This window comes from Mchenga conophoros, linkage group LG11 (genome assembly GCF_057382185.1).
Source record: "Mchenga conophoros isolate Kocher_MC1m ecotype Shallow Benthic linkage group LG11, M_conophoros_male_GT1.1, whole genome shotgun sequence".
In the NCBI taxonomy this organism is placed as follows: Eukaryota; Metazoa; Chordata; class Actinopteri; order Cichliformes; family Cichlidae; genus Mchenga; species Mchenga conophoros.
In genome coordinates, this window is record NC_140536.1 from 7,051,467 (window position 1) to 7,070,339 (window position 18,873).

The following is an 18,873-nucleotide window of genomic DNA, read 5'->3' on the forward strand; positions in this document are numbered from 1 at the left end:
TTACCAATCCTTGGCTCTTCCTGATTCACTGTCCTCCATCCATCCTCCTTTCTCTCTCATTTTCTTCATTCACCTGTTCCTCAAAGTACTCCTTCAGTCTTCTCAACTCCATTTCTTCACTTGTTAGCATATTTCTAAATCTGTCTTGAATCACTCTAACCTGCTACACATGCTTCCCAGCTCGATCTCTCTGCCTAGCCAGTCAGTCGTTTTGTCCTCCATGAGTATTCAGTCTCACATACAACTTAAAACCTTACAGACCCAACTCCTCTTTGTACATCTGTTTTCTTCACCTTTCTTCATCCATTGAAGCCCCCTCCCGAGTGACACTCTCTACTCATTAACAGAATTTAAACAATAGGTCAAGAAATAATGCAACCATATTCACCATAAGTTTACTTTTCTTAAAACATTTAATTTGATTGATTTTTTTTTTTACAGAGATTTTGCTCCCTACTGGGATAATTATAAGTACTTAGAAACGTACGGGTCGTTTAATCTTACAAAGTTGCATTTAAATGTTTATTCCTTTGTCCAAAGCAGATTATGCACACCGAATATACACGATATACATACTTTGATCCATTTATGTCTTGTCTTGGTAAGAAAGCGATACCACATACAAAAAAGCTACACATAAGAAATAGTAGCTATAATTTAAACTACAATTCAAGGGTCTTTCTCATGTCGTCGCAATTCGTGATGCGATTGGGGTACGTAAAAATATCCCTGAATAAAATTGGGAATAATTGGTGAGCAAAAATGAACTAAAACTACAATAAATATACCACCAAAAATACTTATATCGTGGTTTATATGTCGATTCTTACAAATCCTGTAACTTTAGAGCAAAATTGTCGAGGTATTGATTTTTTCCGGAGTATGGTGTCGGGCATCAGCGGAGAAACCTTCCCGCTCGCTTTTCCGCCACTGTTTAAACTGGTAGTTGTTGCTGTCAGAAAAGAAAATTTCTGCGAAAAATGGCGAATGCATACAAGGTTCCATTATAGCTCATATAAGAAGAAACGGCGTTATTTAATGTTTCTACCACTACCCATGTCTAAGCCTGGCTAGTTAGCTTAGCCTAAAAAGCACAAATAATAGCAATAATGTCGCTGCCTCCAGAGAAAGCTTCCGAGCTGAAGCAAATCATTCACAACCATCTGCTCAAGGTGAGAAAACTATATAGATTTTATGGCAATTCGTGTTGTACACAATGTACAGTTGAATGCTGAAGTCCTTAAGCAGCATACAAATACACGGGTATTTTTCATGAACGGGGGAAGCTAGCTGTTTATAGTGGGCAAATATATATATTTTTTTAATGTCACAAATGGCTATTTCCTTGCATTTGCACATCACAGAGAAATCTCATATTATCACCTAGTTGGTAAGATTGGCTGCACCATCTCTTTAGACAGCATTATTTGAAGCACCGTAGGGAACTGCTGCTGTTTTCCAGCCAATATGAGCTACCTGTCAAGCCTCTATAAGCAGATAAAGTACAAATTCACACAGCACACAAGACCAATTTCGATCCTATATTTTCGATCGTACATTTATTGCTGATTTGATTGAAAAATTGATTTTAAAAAAGTAAATGGAAAAAAGTAATGAATGAGAAAAGATTTCGCATCAATAATGCACGGAATAGACGGTACTTATAGGTCTACTGATATAAAACATTTCCTGATGGGTTTGCCTTCATATTCACACTTCCCAAAGTCAGAGTTTAAATGGAAAGGACTGTTTTTAGAGGATGTTGAGAAAGCACAAACACATTTTTTAAGTAGGTGAAGGAATTTTGTTCTTCTGTTTGTCAGATGGATATCCATGGGAAGATCCGAGAGGTGCTGGCTGAGACTGTGAGGGATGATCAAGGTCCTGCACGTCGGTCTCTGTCTGAGGCAGATTTCCTGCGTGCTCTGCAGCGCAGAGGCATCATAGATGATATGATGAAAGATCTTCACTTTACTCAGGTTGCCCAGCTTTTTGGATGCAGTTTCAGACCTATTTTCCAGATTGGTTTTTATTTTAGAAGTATTTTTCATTCCATCCATTCAAAAATCGAACATTTACAATGTATTGATCCCCTTGATAGCTACGTTTTACTTTCAAAGTTTGCCTTCAGTATGGATTAAACGTATCTGTAATACAGTGTGTCAGTTCTGTCCCATCTTTTCTGACTGTTCTGTCGTGTCGTTTTGGCGTGGTAGGAAGCCGGCACAGAAGCAGAAACAGGATCGCCTACAAAACCTGCTGCTCACTTTGTCGATAAAGATATCACTCATCTGAAAAAAAGTAAGAAACATTATTTGCAAACCAAGCAAATAATAATGTGATGCATAGACTGTTTTGTATAATATTATTCCTCTTCTGCTTTTCTCTTCTCAGCCAATATCGACCCATCAAGGCGATGTCTGTATCTCCAGGTGCTTGGAGGCAAAGCCTTTTTGGAGCATCTCCAGGAGCCGGATCCCTTACCTGGTCAGGTGTGTTCTACCTTCACACTCTACCTGCACTTCCGCAACCAGAGGTTTCGATCAAAGCCAGTGCCCTGTGCCTGTGAACCTGACCTCAAGGAGGGCTTCCTGTTAGAAATCCACAGAGACGGTATAGGTGTGTGTTAACCACCACTGTTTGTGTCACTCACAAATACTGTTCTTATTGTATTACTTAATAAACCATCTATGTACAGAGTATCATTTTACAATTTTTGTATTCCAGGGGAAAGTGGTAAGATGGCAGATGCGACCTCCATGCTGTCAATGTGTGACCCAGTGCACTTTGTGCTGATAAAAACAGACACCTCCAGTGAAACAATGCTTGTCTCATCCTACTTCCTGGACTGGAGGACTGTTCTAAGCTCGCCCAGTAGCAAGACCTGCTTTGCTGTAGAGCTGATGGGAGTTGGTGAGCAACAAACTCTCTGCACAAAGAGTTTCTTATGAAGGGTTCTTTTGATTTTATTTTTGAAAAACACAAGCAGAAGTCAAAAAATCATGCTGGATATCTAGCTGTATAGACCTGTTAATGTGTTGGTTGGAAATGAAAATTATCAACCTACAAAGTGCTGAATTCAAAGACACTCCCACAGTAAAAGTGAAAAAATGATGCGGCAGTGCTCTGGGGTGAGGTGCTCTATTGGATTTAGTTGAGCAGAGGGGCCAGTCAGTGGTATAAATTCCTTCGTCCTCCAGCCTCCATACTCTCACCCCATGAGGCTGGGCATTGTGTTGCACCAGGCGGAATCCATGACCCACTGTATCAGTGTGGGGTCTGACACTGGGTCCAGTGATTTCATCCTGATATCTGATGGCATTCAGGGTTCCGTTGCCTAGCCTGTAGAGGTCTGTGAAGATATGCCTCCCCTGACCGTCACTCACTGACCACCAAACCAGTCGTGCCGAATTATGTTACAGGTAGTATCATTCTCCAAACCCCTTTGCATCTGTCACATGTACTCAGGGTGAACCTGCTGTCATCTGTGAAAAACACAGGGGCCATTAGTGACCTGCTAAAGATAATTTTGTAGTTCTGGAGTGCTCATCCTGTTCCTCCTTGCATAAAGGAGCAGATACCGTCATGCTGATGGGTTAAGGATCTAAGGATGTCCAGCTGTCTTAGAGTAACTGCCTGTGTCCTGGAATGTCCTCCATGCTCTTGAGACTATGCTGGGAGACACAGAAATCCTGGCAGGGGTTATTGATGTGGAGGAGTTGGACTAACTGCGACCTCTGTAGGGTCCAGGTATCACCTCATGCTATCAGCAGTGACACTGACACTAACCAAAGCAAAACCAGTGAAAAACAGTCAAAAAAAGATGAGGAGGGAAAACATGTCAGTGGATTATACCTGTAAAATGATTCCTATTTTGGGGGTTGTCTCACTGCTGCCCCTCCAGTGCACCTGTTAATTTCAGTAGCATCAAAGCAGCTGAAACGGATGAACAATCACCTCTGCTACTTAACTGACAACATCAATATCCTGAAGGTTGAACTCACTTGATGCTATACTAATTAAAACGTTCTTGTAATTTTATGAGTAGTTTATAATGGAGTGTAGGTTATATAATTCCAATTACATGGGATATAGTAAGGGTGGGACATAATATCAGTATGGTAACATTCTGTTGTTCCTCCTGTGATACATTACCCTTAGACTTGGACTCAAAATTCAATGTCTGCAGACACCCCAATTACTGATCTGCCAGTCTGACTTCTCAGAGTCACTACTTCATGGCTCGCTGTGGTGGAGCTATGATGTGGAAAAAGAATAATACAGTGTAAAAGTGGCAGAGAGCTAAATCAATACAATGACACATTTTAAAATTGAATAATGGTGGTGGTACACCTACAGAAACACGATTTACATGGGGTCAATATTTAAAAGGGACTTAGAAACTGCCCCCTATTCCTGCGTCTCATGGGGCACAGTTGCACAGAATAAGCGTGGTCTGTTGTGCATTCATGTAATGATATCCGTGTTTTCCAGTAATAATAATCTGATGTTACTATTGCCACTTAGTAACTTTTTAAGACAGTGTTTTTAACTGAATGCTGCATTTATTTAATCATGCTTCAAGATTTGAGTCTTTAGATGGATTTTATGACTAGGTCTCTGCTGTGCAGGAACACAAGCCCTCCAGAATTAGTACTGTCCTAATGTGTAAGCCAGTGTAATTTGTTTACCACTCATGCTGGAAGAAAGGTCTGGAAACACAAAAATCTTTGGAAAACTTGAAGAAAATTTGATTGGTAATGTCTGATACTCTTAAACATAACATCACATCTGTAGTGCTCTTTCCCTGCATGAGGCCATACTGATGCTCGCTGATCATCACCTGATCATCACAGGTACAGGGCATTTCGTTGCCCTGTACCTGTGCATGTGCAATGACAATAAAGTTGAATTCTATTCTATTCTATCATTCTATCATCACCTATATTAACTTAGCTTCAGCAACTCTTTCCCATATCTTCATGGTAATGGCCCCATCAGCTTTATCCCTCTGTAGTTACTACAGCTATGCACATCACCCTTGTTCTTCCCCACCCGTGTTCTTGTGTTAAACAATCTGGTTAAAAAGTCCACTTTCTCCTAGACATCTCCATACCTCCACAGGTATGGTGTCTGGACCAACTGCCTTTCCACTCTGCATCCCCTTATAGCTGCCCTCCCATCCTCCTTACCAATCCTTGGCTCTTCCTGATTCACTGTCCTCCATCCATCCTCCTTTCTCTCTCATTTTCTTCATTCACCTGTTCCTCAAAGTACTCCTTCAGTCTTCTCAACTCCATTTCTTCACTTGTTAGCATATTTCTAAATCTGTCTTGAATCACTCTAACCTGCTACACATGCTTCCCAGCTCGATCTCTCTGCCTAGCCAATCGGTCATTTTGTCATCCATTAGTATTCAGTCTCACATACAACTTAAAACCTTACAGACCCAACTCCTCTTTGTACATCTGTTTTCTTCACCTTTCTTCATCCATTGAAGCCCCCTCCCGAGTGACACTCTCTACTCATTAACAGAATTTAAACAATAGGTCAAGAAATAATGCAACCATATTCACCATAAGTTTACTTTTCTTAAAACATTTAATTTGATTGATTTTTTTTTTTTTTTACAGAAATCTTGCTCCCTACTGGGATAATTATAAGTACTTAGAAACGTACGGGTCGTTTAATCTTACATTTAATGATAAAACTTTGACTTTACAAATTACAAACCTGGCAATTTTGCTTTTTGCTTGTTTTTCTGGCAACATCTTTAAGTAAACAGTGTGTTTGTCACCAGGAAGTGAATCCAAAGTCCCAGCTGGTGTTTTGACAGTCAGCCTGGAGCTCTACCCTCCTCTCCCAGAGATTCTGAGTGCTGACATCATCAGCACACAGGTCAGCATCTATTTATTCCTCTGTTTCATTATTCATAAATCAATCTCCGTGAACTACCAGTGACTCATTACAACAGAATCCCATTAATGCTTTTTAAGAATCAGTCGTCCTCAGAGTGGAGATAAAGAGGCTGTAAAAGAAACATCACAGCCTTCGTTGTGAGGGAGTGATGTCACTGTGTTTTTCATTTAGCAATCACTGGAGAGGCAGAGGGCGGCCGAGAAGGAGAGGCTCTTCTTGGTTTATGCCAAACAGTGGTGGAGGGAGTTCCTGGAGATCCGTCCGTCAAATCAGACCAAGCTGGTCAAGATTTTTGCACAGGTTTGTCTATCGTATTGACACCCCCACCCCGCGCATTTCATCACTTTATTGGTTGATTTGTGTTTTTAAAAGGAAGCATCTGTGCTCATTCTATTAACATCAAAACCAGTTCACCAAATATTTCATGTCACCTTCTTGGCCTTTCCTTTCCTCTGGGTGTGTGTCTGCACACTCTGCAGGATGAGAATGGCGTCAACAGGCCAGTCTGCTCCTATGTACGTGTCCTCCGGGCGGGCCGCCTCCTGGAGAGCCCTCGGCAGGCGGCCCGCTTCGTCAGCCTTCTAGCCCACGAGAAGGCTCCGGTGGTGGGAGGAGGAGGCAAGCAGGAGCAGTGGTGCACATTAATGGCTTTCCTGTGTCGAGGGAAGGTAAGGAGAGGTTCCCGGCCACTTGGCAGCCTCAAAGTAGGAATGATTCATTTTCCAAGACAGTGCATCCTCTGTACTGTTAGATCTCTTACTGTCACAGATCAAAACAATGGCAGATAATTACATCTGTTACCAAAGTTCTAGTAAACGGATATGTTACTTTTTTCTTCTAAATTAAATTCGTCATTTATTTGCCACTCACTGGGACTGTACTCAGATCTCATGAAGCAGAAAAGCCATTAAACACTAAATAAATCCTGGGATGCGATGCGACAAGTCAAGCGAGACAGTTCCTAAAGTTCTAGCTGTACTATTATGTTTTGGGCTTTAGTTAATGTTTACTCCAAGTTATCTTCAAGCAAGTCCAAGGCAAAGTCTAGATCTAAAAACAGTGCGCCACCATGCAAACGATGGTATCACTCGGCTGCTATTCAAGAGCTTGCTGATGCAAACACAGACTGTGTTTCAGCTGATAAAAATGACAAATGAATGCTTCAAAAGGGGATGCATTGTTTCATGTAAATCACATACTGATGCGTTAAAAGAAAGAAACTCTGCATCAAAATGTCAGACTTCTTTTTCAGCACAGTGAAGCAAATCACGAGTTCATATATCTTTGGCAGGACATAGGTTTTTATCCACAACATACCAGCTGATAATGTCCTGCATTTGTCTGTTAAATTGAGACCTCCAAAAAAACAAACAGTATAGCTCTGCTGTGACGATGTTAGGTAGAAAGCAATTGGCTGAAAAGGAAGGGGAACAACAGTGGAGCTCACTGGCCTGATTTTAGGCTTGTGCGAGGAACCTCTACGTAACCCACAAAGTGGATGATGTTGTGCAGGTGCATTATGTGTTTTATATGCGTTGTCCTCTCGCTGTATTTCATATGCAGTCCCAGCCAGTAGAAACAAATCTCACTCTCAAGTCCTCACTCTTTTTTTGTTGTCAGTGTAGTTGGTGTAAATCTATTTGCCCCTCATGTTATTCCCTCACGTCCCCTTCCATAGTTTCAACAGCGTCCCTTTAGGAATTTGCTGACATTTGTGGGTTCCTTTGTTGATGCTATGATTATTAGTCCTTATACTGAAGTGATGATCTTTATTTTTCTCACTGACAAATCCAAGAGGTGCAGTGAAAAAGTAGCTTGAAATGTACAGGAGAATTTAACAGTACTGAGCAGGCCAATCATAGTTGTCAGGCTGCGATAGCCCGATGTGTAGTTGCGTTTCTAGGAAAGTTGATGTCAGGTTATGGCGATACGACATAGCTGCTGCTTAGATTTCCCACTGAAGCATAAATTCTAGTAAAGGAGATGATCAGTGATAAAAAAAGGCACATAGACATTGTCTTGGATAATTTTGCACTGTTTTTCACACTTTTTCACTTCACTACAAAATATCTTGGTATATTAGGAGTTTGGTATGGTGGTTAGCACTGTTGCCCCACAGCAAGACAGTTCTGAGTTTGAATCCACGATCAATGGATCCTTTCTGTGTGCAGTTTGCATTTTCTCCCTGCAACTATGTGGGGACTCGGGCTTCTAGTTAGTGGTGTTAGGGTAATTGGTGATTGTTTGGGTGGTTGTCTCTGGGTTAGACTGGCGACATGATAAGTGGAAAAAGATTAATGGACTTGTGGGCTAAGCTAAAGGACAGCAAAAGTACCAAACAAACATTTGTGTTGTTCCAAATGTTTTTGACACTTTCACCTTGTGGCATTTGAAGCTAGTTAAGTAAAATACAAGTATTAAAATAAGGAGCTGGATTGAGCACTTTCAAGTGAATAGAATTAACACAGTTGCATGCACACACACACGCACACACACACAAACAACCTAGCCTCACGTGATCTCAGTCATTTTCCTCTGGCTACACTGTACATTTTCAGTGAAGTCACAGGTTTGCGTTGCGTTGGCCCCTAAAAGTAAAGTTTTGTTCCACAATCACAGAGCTTGATTTGGCCACGTTTACGCTAGCCGCATTTCCGAGTAAGGCTGACTGTGTGGTTTCTGAGAAAGAAGGATTTGTGCACAGTTGACTGACTGCTGCATTCTCATTTCTCGACTAGATAGCGGGGAATTTCCCAGACCACCACGGGATAAATGTTCCCTGCCTCTTCTCTGTGTGAGCGGCTGGCAAGACAGACACAACACAACTCTCACAAAGTGGCCCTTGTCAGCTGTGATTTATGAGTTTCATTTGAGGGAAAATTAATTTAGCCTCATCAGTCCTGCTCAGCCTGTTCCGATGCTGCCGTCCATATTAGCACTTCTGGGGAACATCTATCATTCTGACTTGCCCGTAGCCCGAGCCAGCACGCAGCAGCAACAGTCCCCAGCTCAACCCAGGCTTCTTTACAGGAAAACTTGTACGAATGAAACAAGAGTTGCTTACTGTCATGGACAATTTAATGACTCCAGAGCTTATTTCCTCTCCAGGAGGCTTCTTCTTTGAATTGGGTACTTCTGAGAAAGGCTAACAGTGTAGCGAGAACAAGATATTGTGTTTTGTTTAAAGAGACTCTTGTACTGACATGAGGAATTAGGCAAGGTCGGTGTGAAAACAGAATTCTGTCTGCTTAAATATCAGCATGAAATTAGCCACATGCAGCCAGTGTGAGTTTAGGCCACACCTACACTTGTTCTGCTGTAGGAGATTCCAGCAGAGTGTAAATGCTGGTGGGAATGAAGAAACCAAGCTGTCACTGAGTTGAATTTAAATGCATAACAAGGACTTTACAAGGCTGTAATCAAGTTGGCTGCCAGAGACACTCGTGAGATTAGCTTCAATGAACGGGAGTTTGTGGGACTTGGATTGGATTAAATAAAAAAGATAATTATTTGAAACGTCTTTTAGATTAATAAAATAAACAAAAATGCATTTCATGATCCTTTTTACCAACTCCTATATGCCCAACATGCTCCACCTCTTTGTTTTTTCTTCTCTAAGTTATCTCCCAAAAATCTGAAGTATTCTGTCAGTGGATCCTGACATCATCACTTAGGGATTCATGATGTGCTGTTAACCTGAAACAGGAACTACAAGAGGCGCTGAATTTGTCGTTAAATCGAAGCAGGAAATTGCATGGCAATAAATTCCCTGCAGCTGCTCGCATCATGTGGGAAATTTAAATGGCAACAAATACAAAAACAGAAAAATCTTAAGAAAATGAGCTATATTTATTTTCTTCTTCTATAAAAACAAAAAGATTCAAGAAGAATTATTTAAGAAGAATTAGATATTATAATATGTTGGAATCAAAGCTTCAATGATTTGGAATTAAATTTGTATTGTTTGGGTTTAAAGCCACAATATTTTTATAGCTTTAATGTTTTAAAATCAAGTCTTAAGGTTGTTTGACAAAATAGTTAAAACATGTTGAGAATAAAGCTGAAAGGTTGCAAGGTTTTAAAGGGAAAGGTTTTAATATTTTAAGAGTAAAGGTACATTTTTGGGAATAAAATTAATGTTACGATATTCTGAGAAAACAGTTGTAACATCTCAGATTTGAAGCAGTAAAATGTTGTTCTTAATACTTCAAGATTAAAGCTTAAATCTTTCCAGATTCAACTTGTGTGTCGTGCAGCCTTAGAGATAGAAACAGAGGCCCTGTTGAACATGGCAGTTCATTCTCCAGCCACTCACTAGCTTTCTGTGATTTCAACTACATCTCATGATCTTCTGAGAGGGGAGCGTGCTGGAGGCTCTCTGTTTTGAGAAGTCACATCAGGATTAACATGACCTAACTGAACCAGAAGACAAAAATGAACATTTCTCTTAAAACACAACAAACAACGCACTAATGTGATGAAGATATTTAGTTCACTTTAAACTACCCAACAGATCCCAGCATAACCCTCTGTCCTCCACAGGGGGACTGTGAGGATCACGCCACCCTGCTGTGCAGCCTCCAGCTGGGTTTTGGCATGGATGCATACGTGTGTGTGGGCACCAAAGCCAAGGGAGTGCCACATGCCTGGGTCCTGACCCGTGGTACTGACGGGAGCATCACTTTCTGGGAAAGCCTGACAGCGCACAGGTCTGTTTTTTTGTTAATATAGTTAACAAATAAGCAAAGTAACTCACCCCCTTTCACGAGACCTTTGAGGGTCAGATTTAAACAGGACTTTTCTCAAAGGAAGTACAGCATAATTAATTATCAGGAAATGAAATTAGTTACTTTGGAGAGGATACCACTCTGTTATAAAAAAGGAAAAGGTTGTCTTCTCTTCTCGGTATCCCCTTTAACTAAAACCAGACACAGTCTGAGTTACAGTGAGCTTTTTGTGTTTGCCTCACTTACTTCATTAAACGGTCTTTGTGCGTTAGTCAGCAGGATCTCTTGGAATCCCATGAGTGGATTTCTATGAAAGTTGGGGGCCAGGCTTTGAGCCAAGGAACAATTGATTACATTTTAGTGTTTCTTAAGCTCTTCCTCACCATGAAGCACTGGCCTAATGGAGCATGTTTTTCATTAGTTTGAATATCTGAGCTTAATATGATGTGAATTAAAGGATATATGAAGGACAAGGACATATGAACAATTTGTCACATTTATTTTACGTTATTTAAGAATCATGTACATCTTAAATATGAGAAGGTCAAGGAAGCTGCCTAAAATTAAAAAAAGAGAACAGACCATAGACATTTCTCACTGAGTAATATTAGTGTTTTGTTTCATTTCGTAATACTTTTCTTTGCATTTCTTGTGTGTGATCAGATACCTCCACCGTCCTATAGATCCAGATGCTCCACCTCTGGCTCCCCAGCCTAAACCTTCCTACCCGTACCGAACTGTGGGATGTGTCTTCAACCACCAGACCTTCCTTGCCAACTGTCAGCCCTCTGATGCTGTGGAGCTCTGTGTATTTGACTTCCAGGTAATATAATGCACATCCGTTTTGGAGGTATGGCTGGAGGATAGCCATATTATATTGCTTTCCATGCTCCATTGTTGTATTTATTAATAAGAAAATTACTGTAGCGATTAAAGAGTGCCAGAGAAATATCATTACGCTATTCACATTTGTTTCGTTGGCAGGTGTTGTCTTAACGGTTCACATTTGGCAAATGAGCCTCAATATGAAAATCCTGCCGCAATATCAGATTGGCCAACGTAGAAAACCTAATCAAATAAGTACTGGTGATTTTTAGGCAGACAGAGGGCAAAGGTAGCCTGGAGCAGGGTCCTGTGGGCACAGAGCTCGCTGGAAGATTGCCATCTCCAATCAACAGAACAGGAGCCAGTTTGCGGGGAAGGAAATTGAATCTGTAACAGTTTCATTCATCAGCAACTCCCATTCTGTCACGCTGGCCTAAAGCAAAGCACCCAGTGGACAATGTAGTGGGTCTGTGTGAATGAGATTATCAGCTAAATGCCTCTTTTTCTTCCCCCTACCTGATTTTCTTCAGAATCAGTCACGGTGGAAAGCAATGAGTGAAGAGGCCCTTAAGTCTGTTTGTGCTCCAGGCTCCACCACCTCTCTGCCCCCTCTGCCTCCGCTCTGCTCCCCGTCTCTGGATCCAGCTGCAGCCAGCAACCAGCTGGAGTTGGAGATGCGCTACCTGGTATCTGAGCATAGGAAGGTAAAACACAGTGATGGAGTTGTTGGATGGTGGTAAACTCACCTGCACTCTAGAAAGAGGCCTGATCAGAGCACTGAGACAGATGAGAACACTGATAATTCTTTGAAACATCAAAATATGAATAAGTCATGATGTATGTTATTTAAACATCACTTATATTTACGTTGAAGAGATGAAAACAAAAATGCCAGATGACCATTATAGCCTTATTTCACCTTTGGTATATAAGTGAACCATACCTTTGCTGTGTAGTTGACTGTAGTGGCATAACATGTAACAGTTACTGAGGAATGTATCCACTCTGTGGGGTGCTCTCCTCCAGGACCTGGATCTTGCGACAGTGTGGGACGACCACCTGTCCTACCTGCTGTCCTCAGCTCTGTCAGCCTATGAGCTGGAACGCTGCACCGGTGTCTCCTGCGGCAACGAGGAGTTCCAGGACGCCGTGAGGAGGGCCGTGCCAGACGGGCACACTTTCAAAGGCTTCCCTATACACTTTCTTCACCGTAACGCTCGTCGGGCCTTTGCCACCTGCCTCAGGTAATATACAACTAAACTAAATGTTAAAATATCACAACTAGAGAACAAAGCTGTATGAAAACTTCAATGACTTTTGAAAGGTTGCCAGTGATTATGTGGCCTCGAAGCCCAAACTTTTGCACAGTACTTCAGGCTCATCTTTACCTGTGGCTTTCCTGTAGAGGGTGTGAGAGACTGAAGTGCTGCACACATGTCTATGTTCTAATAGTGTCAGTATTGAGTAATAAATGATGCGCACACCATCTACTCTAAAGCATGATGGGAAATAGCCTCGAAATAAAAAGTGACCCTGTAAGACCTTGTCTTTTCCACAACATATACTGTAACAGTTTCACATGTTATACCTCCTGCCAGAGCTGAGAACACGAATATGATCACGAAAATAATAGACTCAAAAGTCATGCAGTTACTTCCTGCCTCTGTCATAGACAGGTTTCTAGATAACCTGCGCACATTCACAAACACTCAGCCTTCAGTTTTGTCCCTTTGTCACAAACAATCCAGAATATTAAACTGGTTTTATTCCCGGAATATTTTTCTCACACATTATTTTGCGTTCCATGCTCTGAATGTCTTATTTTTCATGCAGGTCCCCCTTCTGTGAGGAGATAGTGTGTTGTCGTGGCGATCACGTGAGGCTGGCTGTCCGCGTTCGGGTGTTCGTTTATCCCGAGAACGCGTGCGCAGTGTGGATCATGTTTGCCTGTAAATACCGTTCTGTACTCTGACCAGCAGATGGATGGCGCCCAGGAAACCCCGGCCTGTGTTGCACTTTGACCCCACACTGGATTTTAGGACACCACAGGGACACACCGGGACTCACAATGAGACTAAATTGATATTAAGCTCTACTATTGCACAGACATGTTTGTGGCTCTGCTTTGATGGTTGGGCCTTTATTTTGTAGTGGACTCATTTGTACAGACATTTACATTATTTATTTTTGCAAATAAACCCACCTTTGTTTATCCTGCTGTGCATTTTTTACATGCTTTATTAAAGACATTTAAACCTGTGTCACAAACACGAACAGGCTCGTTTTACTGCAGTTGCATGAAGGATTTAAATAATACAGAATTACCTGCTTTGCTGTAAATGAAGGCTCTGCCAATCTCATTTAATCAAAAATAATGAGATACTGAGGAAATGATATGACCACAGTTGCTCCAAGATTGTAAGAACTAAACTAAATGAAACAGTACAGTATATTATAAAGATGCAAATGAATGTAAGAAAATCATGTCTTTGAGTTTAAAAAGGTTTTGCCACCATTTAATATAGACCTGTCACACAATGTCATATATCGTTAATAGAAAATATTGACTACATGTGAAAGTATGTGATTAAACCACGCTGCTGGAACAAACCAAAAATCTTTAAGCAACACAAAAATCCAGCACTGTCAAAAGTTTGAAATTTATGGCCATGGTGTGAAAGAAATTTATTGATTTAGTCTAGTCTAGCGGTGCCAAACACGTGGCTGGGGGGCCAGAACCAGCCTGCCAGAGTGTCCACTGTGGCCTAGAGTATCCCTAGTGACACAGACATTACCTATGAGCTGGCATTTTACCCCAAAGTCAGTAAAAGGTAGAGCGTTAAATGATAAAAATTGAGGCTTTTTTATTGTTAGTACCTCATTAAATAAAATAATATTTCCTTTCTTCACTATTTTCTATCTTCTCTGTATAAGCAGATCTTTTTCTGTAAAAAAGTATTAATGTATTAAAAATCTGGGTAATACCTGTCAGTACTTTTATCTGTAATCTGAATATATTTCTTAAAGCTAAACTTAAAATTTACTGCTGTACATGATCATTTTTCTGGGAAAATTGAGCAATTTTTATTGAAATCATCACAGGGCTGCTCATCATCAGTATTATAAGTGGACGGTCTATTATTTTGACTGTGCTTAATAATTAAACTTTGTTACAATAAAAGAAAGTTGTTGTTTTTATGGGTTGTTAGGCAGCAGCGTTACTGGTCCTGTCCACTTGAGTTTAAATTGGGGTTTTATGCCCCACAAAGTAAAATACGTTTGACAGCCCTGGTTTTAAAGGCGAGTATGTAAGGAGAGCACCTCGTGTTAAAGGTCATTAAATTAAATCAAACTGACATAATTAAGCTGTCAGTTTGTCTTTTTGCGAGAAGTGTACGGGCAAATTTAAACTTGTATTAAAGTTGTTGTATTGCACTTGTAATAACTGTGATCAGCACTAGATGGCGCGTTAAGACAAATATTGGCAAACTGGAAGCAGCTGCAGCTCTCTGTCCGCCACAGCAGCCCTGCACGCATAATGCTTTGTAGGTTTTTTGAATAGAAATAAGACGGGTTTAAATGTCTCATTGATCATGCATAAGAGTAGATTATGAGTTAAAATATGGGGGTTGAAAGACACAAAATATAACTGTAGAAAAAAAGGTTACGTTGTTAGAAAAACTTTAAAGAATGACTTGATTGAATTTATGTCCAAAATCATACCGTCTGTGAAAAGCAGAAGCCACAATAACATCATTATTTCAGCTTGTTCGCCGTTGAAAAGCCACAGGCGAACACTGTCCTTCAGTTTGACACTAGCTGATTATGAAATTGGAGCGAGGACGAAGTGACAGGCGCCTGGTTGAGTGAATTATTGTGTGGTTAGGAGAAGTCAACTCGGGAAAGTTTTGCCATAATTGAAGTGCTTTATTAATTGATGCGCAGAGGGTAGTTTTGTTGTTATGGAGTACTTTGCTTTGCTCATTTGTTTTTCTCTTTTTTTGGTCGCCCCCCTTCTCCCTGCTGTGTTCCTCTACTGTGCAGAGCTGTTCTGGAGATGAATCGTGGAGGGGAATCGTTGACACATCAGCCCAAACTTTGACAAGAAGCCTGTGAGGATGGCCAATTAATTCGATTTTTCCGGGAGCTAATTTGCAATTCTGCATTAGCCCCAGAGTTGTTCAACACAAGGATCAGGAGGGAGGCTGGAAGAGCAAAATAGAAAGCTAATGAATAATTCCTGCTTTTTTTCTGAATGTCACACACACACACACACACACACACACACACACACACACACACACACACACACACACACACACACACACACCTCCACTCCGCGCGTTACTGTGTACCACAGGAAGACTGCAGCAAAGGAAGTGTTTGATGCTGGGAACTCAGGTATGTTTTCAGCCCATATTAAACAGGAACGCTCAGGTGTAATTGACTAATAGGTCCTGTGGGAAAGGAGCTGCTCCATTAAAAACAGGAAGGGAAGCGGTGGGAGACTGGTTTCACCTTAGATCTGGTGAGCAATGTTTGCATTCAAGTGAGACGTTCAGATGCATTTTGCACCAAACCATGCGTGTAAGTGGAAACACAATGTAAATTTGGCTCATGAATAAGAAAAATTGATTATGTGAAACGAGGATGGCATAAGTAGCCTTACAGGAGGTTTTGTAGTTATAAAGAAGAAACCTGATATGGGTGAAAAAGTCTCGCGTTGTCGTGCACGAACTGGTTTTCACCCACACGAATTCCTCTTCCTCTTCTCAGATGGCACAAGCCAATAACGAGTGCTTTTCCTTTCTCAGACATTTCACCTAGACTTAACAAGTATTGTCAATAACATCATCAGGCACTATAATGGTGTTGATTGGGAGAAATATACCGTAGCTCAGAGACATCTTTAACACATTACTGTTTAGTGCGCCTGGCAGTCAAACAGGAATTTTTGAACGTTTTTGAACACATCAAGTACCACAGTGGTTTACCACATTTAATTATACTGCTAGCACATCGCACATTTTTTAAGAAATAAAGAAGAAATGTATGCAGCTATAGAGCTGTCAGTAGATATTTTGTCCCTTTACTGAAATCTCCAGTGCAGATGCATAACTCAGGAAGTCTCCATTCCTGGGGCCCATTGGGCATAACTCAGACTTCCTCACTGGTTCTGAATCCCCAGTGTTGTATATGTAATTACATTATACATTTATTTTCTGCAATCGAATTGAACTTAATGCCTTTTTAAAAAATGCTATTTTAATTAATTAAACAGATCAGTTGGCTGGATCATGAAAAGCGAACCACTGACTTACACGTTTCTTAAACACCAAATTAAATTGTCTTTAATTTGGTGTTATATCTCCTGTGTGTGTGTGTGTGTGTGTGTGTGTGTGTGTGTGTGTGTGTGTGTGTGTGTGTGTGTGTGTCCTCAAAGAGCTGTAATAATGTGTGCCTATCTAGAATAGCTCCATTATTTGGCTTTATGAGTGAAACACTCTCAGGTATAAATGTGAAAATGCGCTAAAACACAACATTGCGCCAACAAATTTTCAGGTTACAGCAGACATCAAGAATATATTTTCATTTTTGTTTGTGCATTTCTATTCAACGTCATTGAAAAAAATTCTGTTTCCTAATTATTTTTGTTTCCTTTCACTCTGGGACCGTGTGTACATAATTTTGTTCCACCTCATGTTAACATGTGATGCGAATGACAAATAAAGCTCCTTGAATCCTTGAATCCTTAATATAAGTAACACAAATAAAAAAAATCCTTCTGTTCAGGTTGCTTGTACGTGTGGTCAGCCTGTTTAATGCTGCTGATGTTATATGTTCTTTAAGCTTTAAAATACTGTTTTTGCTGTAACAGGCAGAATGTGTTCATTTTTCTCTCAAATGTTATATACAAATGTTAAGGACTGCCAGCCGCGCACAGTGGCCACAAAAGCACCAAACTTTATGCTAATATGCACAAACCTGAAAATATTTATACTCCAACTGACAAAAACTCCAAATTTGTGTCATGAATCAGTCATCAAGCTTTGGAACTTGCTGACTGATTTCTGACCGTAACTTGAAGAGAGAACTGGTTTCAGGATTACTGAATGGATAACGGTCTTGGGGGAATTCAACAACAAATGATAACATCAGAGCGTGGATGTCAAACTCATTTTACATTTCTGGACACATACAGTCCATTTTTACATTTCACTATTTATATATCCGCATTTATTCCTTCCTATATCTTAATAGAACAAAAAACCCAACAGTATGTCTCAGTTTTTCTTCATGGTAAAAATGCTGCTGTTGTAAATGTGAGCAGTTTGTCAACACAAGTCTTTGGGCTTAAATCGTGAAAAGTAAATATGTAAAATTACAGAAAAGATTTTGAGAATCCGTTTTAGAGATTGTCCCATAATCTTTGCTAATTCAAAGGAAATGTCAGATTTTTAAAAATAATTTTAGTTATTAATATTAGAAGACAGGATCATATCACCCCTATTCTAGTTAACCTCCATTGGCTTCCTGTCAAGTACCGTATTGTTTTTAAAATTCTTCTATACACTTTTAAAATCTTAAATAACTTGGCACCCAGTTATTTGATTGACCTTCTTAATTTATATATCCCTACAAGGGCACTCAGATCCTCTAATCAGGGGCTCCTAATGCAACCAATGTCTCGACTAAAGACGAAGGGGGATCGTGCCTTTGCTTTTGCTGCACCAAAACTGTGGAACAGCCTGCCGGTTGATGTCCGTGCGTCGGAAACTATTCAATCTTTCAAATCACGGTTAAAAACCCATTTGTTTAAGCTTGCCTTTCAAACTACTTAGCTTAATTTCTTCCCGGTTCATGCTTGTTGCAATAGTACCATCCTATAACTGTATTTTTTTGTTGTTGATTGTTTTCTTTTTGCTGTAAACCTGCAAGTATGGCTCGTCTGTGAAGCACTTTGTTGTACCTGTGACTTTTAAATGTGCTATAGAAATAAAATTGAAATTGAAAATTGAATTGAAAATTATTATTACAATTGCAAAAAAATACCCTACGCAAAAGCAAAGAAGAGCTTTTCTTGTTTATCTATTATTTAATTACTCTGGTGTAGTATGGATGGACATGGGAGAGGTCTTTATCGGTAGGAAAAGCGGTAAAACATAAATTTAAAGTTTAGTTCAAAATTTCCTTCACATTGTTCAAAGCCATTCAGTCTTTGCTTCAATCTTTGCTGGGCCGATTCTGGCCCGCAGGCCTTATGTTTCCCCGTCCTGCTCCAGGGGATCTGCTTGACTCTCGCCAACTCACTTTGTTAATTGTAATCTAGATCCCAAAGTCCATCACACACTAAAACTCAACATTATAACAAAGATTGATGGATCGACTGCACAGAAAAGCC

General features: G+C 40.4%; 1 protein-coding gene across 1 annotated transcript; it reads left to right on the forward strand.

Moving 5' to 3' along the window:
* The first annotated feature begins 909 nt into the window (after positions 1 to 909).
* cep76 (centrosomal protein 76) lies at positions 910 to 13,683 on the forward strand. The gene is made up of 13 exons (XM_085290247.1): positions 910 to 1,172; positions 1,824 to 1,979; positions 2,217 to 2,301; positions 2,395 to 2,619; positions 2,728 to 2,913; positions 5,801 to 5,898; positions 6,091 to 6,219; positions 6,399 to 6,587; positions 10,462 to 10,628; positions 11,310 to 11,469; positions 12,002 to 12,175; positions 12,498 to 12,715; positions 13,305 to 13,683. The coding sequence occupies exons 1-13, from the start codon at positions 1,110 to 1,112 to the stop codon at positions 13,441 to 13,443; spliced, it is 1,989 nt and encodes a 662-aa protein (XP_085146373.1). The 5' UTR covers positions 910 to 1,109; the 3' UTR covers positions 13,444 to 13,683.
* The last annotated feature ends 5,190 nt before the right edge of the window (positions 13,684 to 18,873 follow it).